The sequence below is a fragment of the Neopelma chrysocephalum genome, unplaced genomic scaffold, assembly GCF_003984885.1.
Source record: "Neopelma chrysocephalum unplaced genomic scaffold, ASM398488v2 Primary Assembly neopelma1_93127, whole genome shotgun sequence".
Taxonomy (NCBI): Eukaryota; Metazoa; Chordata; class Aves; order Passeriformes; family Pipridae; genus Neopelma; species Neopelma chrysocephalum.
The window spans coordinates 1-1,789 of record NW_020921843.1 but is presented as its reverse complement, the minus strand read 5'-3'; the positions used below and the strand labels follow the sequence as shown (position 1 = coordinate 1,789).

Genomic DNA, 1,789 nt, shown 5'->3' with positions numbered 1-1,789 from the left:
TCCTCGCCCTCCCCACTCCCCCCCAAACCCCCTCCGGAGGGGGGAAACTGAGGCAGGGACCCCTCAACCCCCTTTCTCCCCCTTCTCACTCGTGCAAAGCGAGACAGGGACCCCTCCTGGCCCTTCCCGTGGCCCCCCAAGCCCCCTCCCACCCCCAAACCCCCACTCCCACCCCCTTCCTCGCCCTTCCCGTGGTCCCCCAACTCCCCTCCCAACTGGGGAAACTGAGGCAGGGACCCCTCAACCCCCTTCCCCTCAGCCCCCAAACCCTGTCCTGAGTGGGGAAACCGAGGCAGGGACCCCTCAACCCCCTCGGGATGATCCCCTAAACCCCCTCCCGAGTGGGGAAACCGAGGCAGGGACCCCTCCTCCCCCTCCCCCCCCCCCCCCAAGCCCCCGTCCCGACTCCCACCCCCCCCCCCCCCCTCCCCACGCCCCCCCAAGCCCCCACCCCCCTCCTCCCCCTCCTCCCGCACCCCCAAGAGCCGCAGCACCCCCAACTCCCGCAGCCGCTCCCGGGCCGCCCCCTCCCAGCCCTGGTTGGCGCGGGGGTTCCTGGGCGAGGGGTGGGGGATCCCCCGCACCGGCACCCCCAGCCCGGCCCCGGCCAGCGCCCGGCGCGCCCTCAGCTCGGCCACTCGCCCCAGGGCCACCACGAGCCGCACCCGCAGCGCCCGCACGACCCCCGCCAGCGCCGCCCCGCACGCCCCCAGCAGCCGCTCCCGCTGCGGCCCCCCCAGCTCCGGGGGCGGCACGTTGCGGCCGCTGCCGGCGAGGAAGAGGAGGGGGCACAGGTTGTGCACGAAGCAGTGGCGGAAGAAGCGCCGCGGGTCCGGGCAGAGGCTCCGGATGAGCCCCCAAAAGCGGGCGCCGCTCACCTCGGCCCGCGGGCAGCGCAGCCCCAGCACGGGCCGCTTGGGGTGCTCCAGGGGGGGCTTGCGGACCTCCCCCCGCACCCGCAGCCACTCGCGGACGTGCCACGCCTCGCCGAAGGGCACCTGAGGGGCGAGGGGGAGGGCGGGATTTAGGGGAGGACGGAGGGGGGTAAACCCCACCTGAGCAGCTCCTCCGGGTGTGGGATGGATTGGGAACCCCCCACCCCCAATCCTGGGCATCCCCAAAGACCCCCCAGTGCATCAGCTGCCCTCGTTTGGGGTCCCCACGGGATGGACTGAGACCCCCTGAGCTCCCATGGGGTGGATTGGGATTCCTGGGACACCCCCAAAGACCCCCCAGTGCTTCAGTTTCCCTCATTGGGGGCCACCATGGGATGGACTAGGACCCCCTGAACACCCACGGGGGAATTGGGACCCCCAGAGCTCCCATGGGGTGGATTGGGATCCCTTGGACACCCCCAAAGACCCCTCAAGGCCTCAGTTTCCCTCCTTTGAGACCCCCCAGGATGGACTGGGGCCCCCTGGGCACCTCCAAACACCCCCCAGTGCCTCAGTTTCCCTCCTTTGAGACCCCCCCCAGCACGAACTGGGATTCCCCCCCGTCCCTGCTCGCCCCCACCCACCCCGGTCTGGGCCATCCCGAAGGGCCCCGGGTTCATTCCCAGGAACAGGACGGGTTTTTGGGAGCGCAGGAAGCGCCGCACGAAGTGGCTGTGGGGGTCCCAGGCGTAGTCCAGGGGGTCGTACACGTGGGTCACGGGGGGGCCGGGGGGGGGGCAGCGCCCGGAGCTCCTCGCGCAGCTCCTGCTCCAGCGCCAGGAAGCGCCCGGCCAGGCCTTCATCGGCCTCCTCCTCATCGTCACCATCGGCATCATCGGCATCATCGGCATCAA

At 71.8% G+C, this 1,789-nt stretch overlaps 1 protein-coding gene across 1 annotated transcript; it reads right to left on the bottom strand.

Moving 5' to 3' along the window:
• Nucleotides 1-451: 451 nt before the first annotated feature.
• On the bottom strand, nucleotides 452-1,784 carry LOC113980229 (single-strand selective monofunctional uracil-DNA glycosylase-like; the record flags this gene model as incomplete). The annotated part of the gene is given in 3 exon segments (XM_027707467.1): nucleotides 452-998; nucleotides 1,520-1,672; nucleotides 1,674-1,784. Coding segments are annotated over 3 exon segments (811 nt in total), but the record flags the coding sequence as incomplete, so codon positions are not given.
• Between the last annotated feature and the right edge of the window lie 5 nt (nucleotides 1,785-1,789).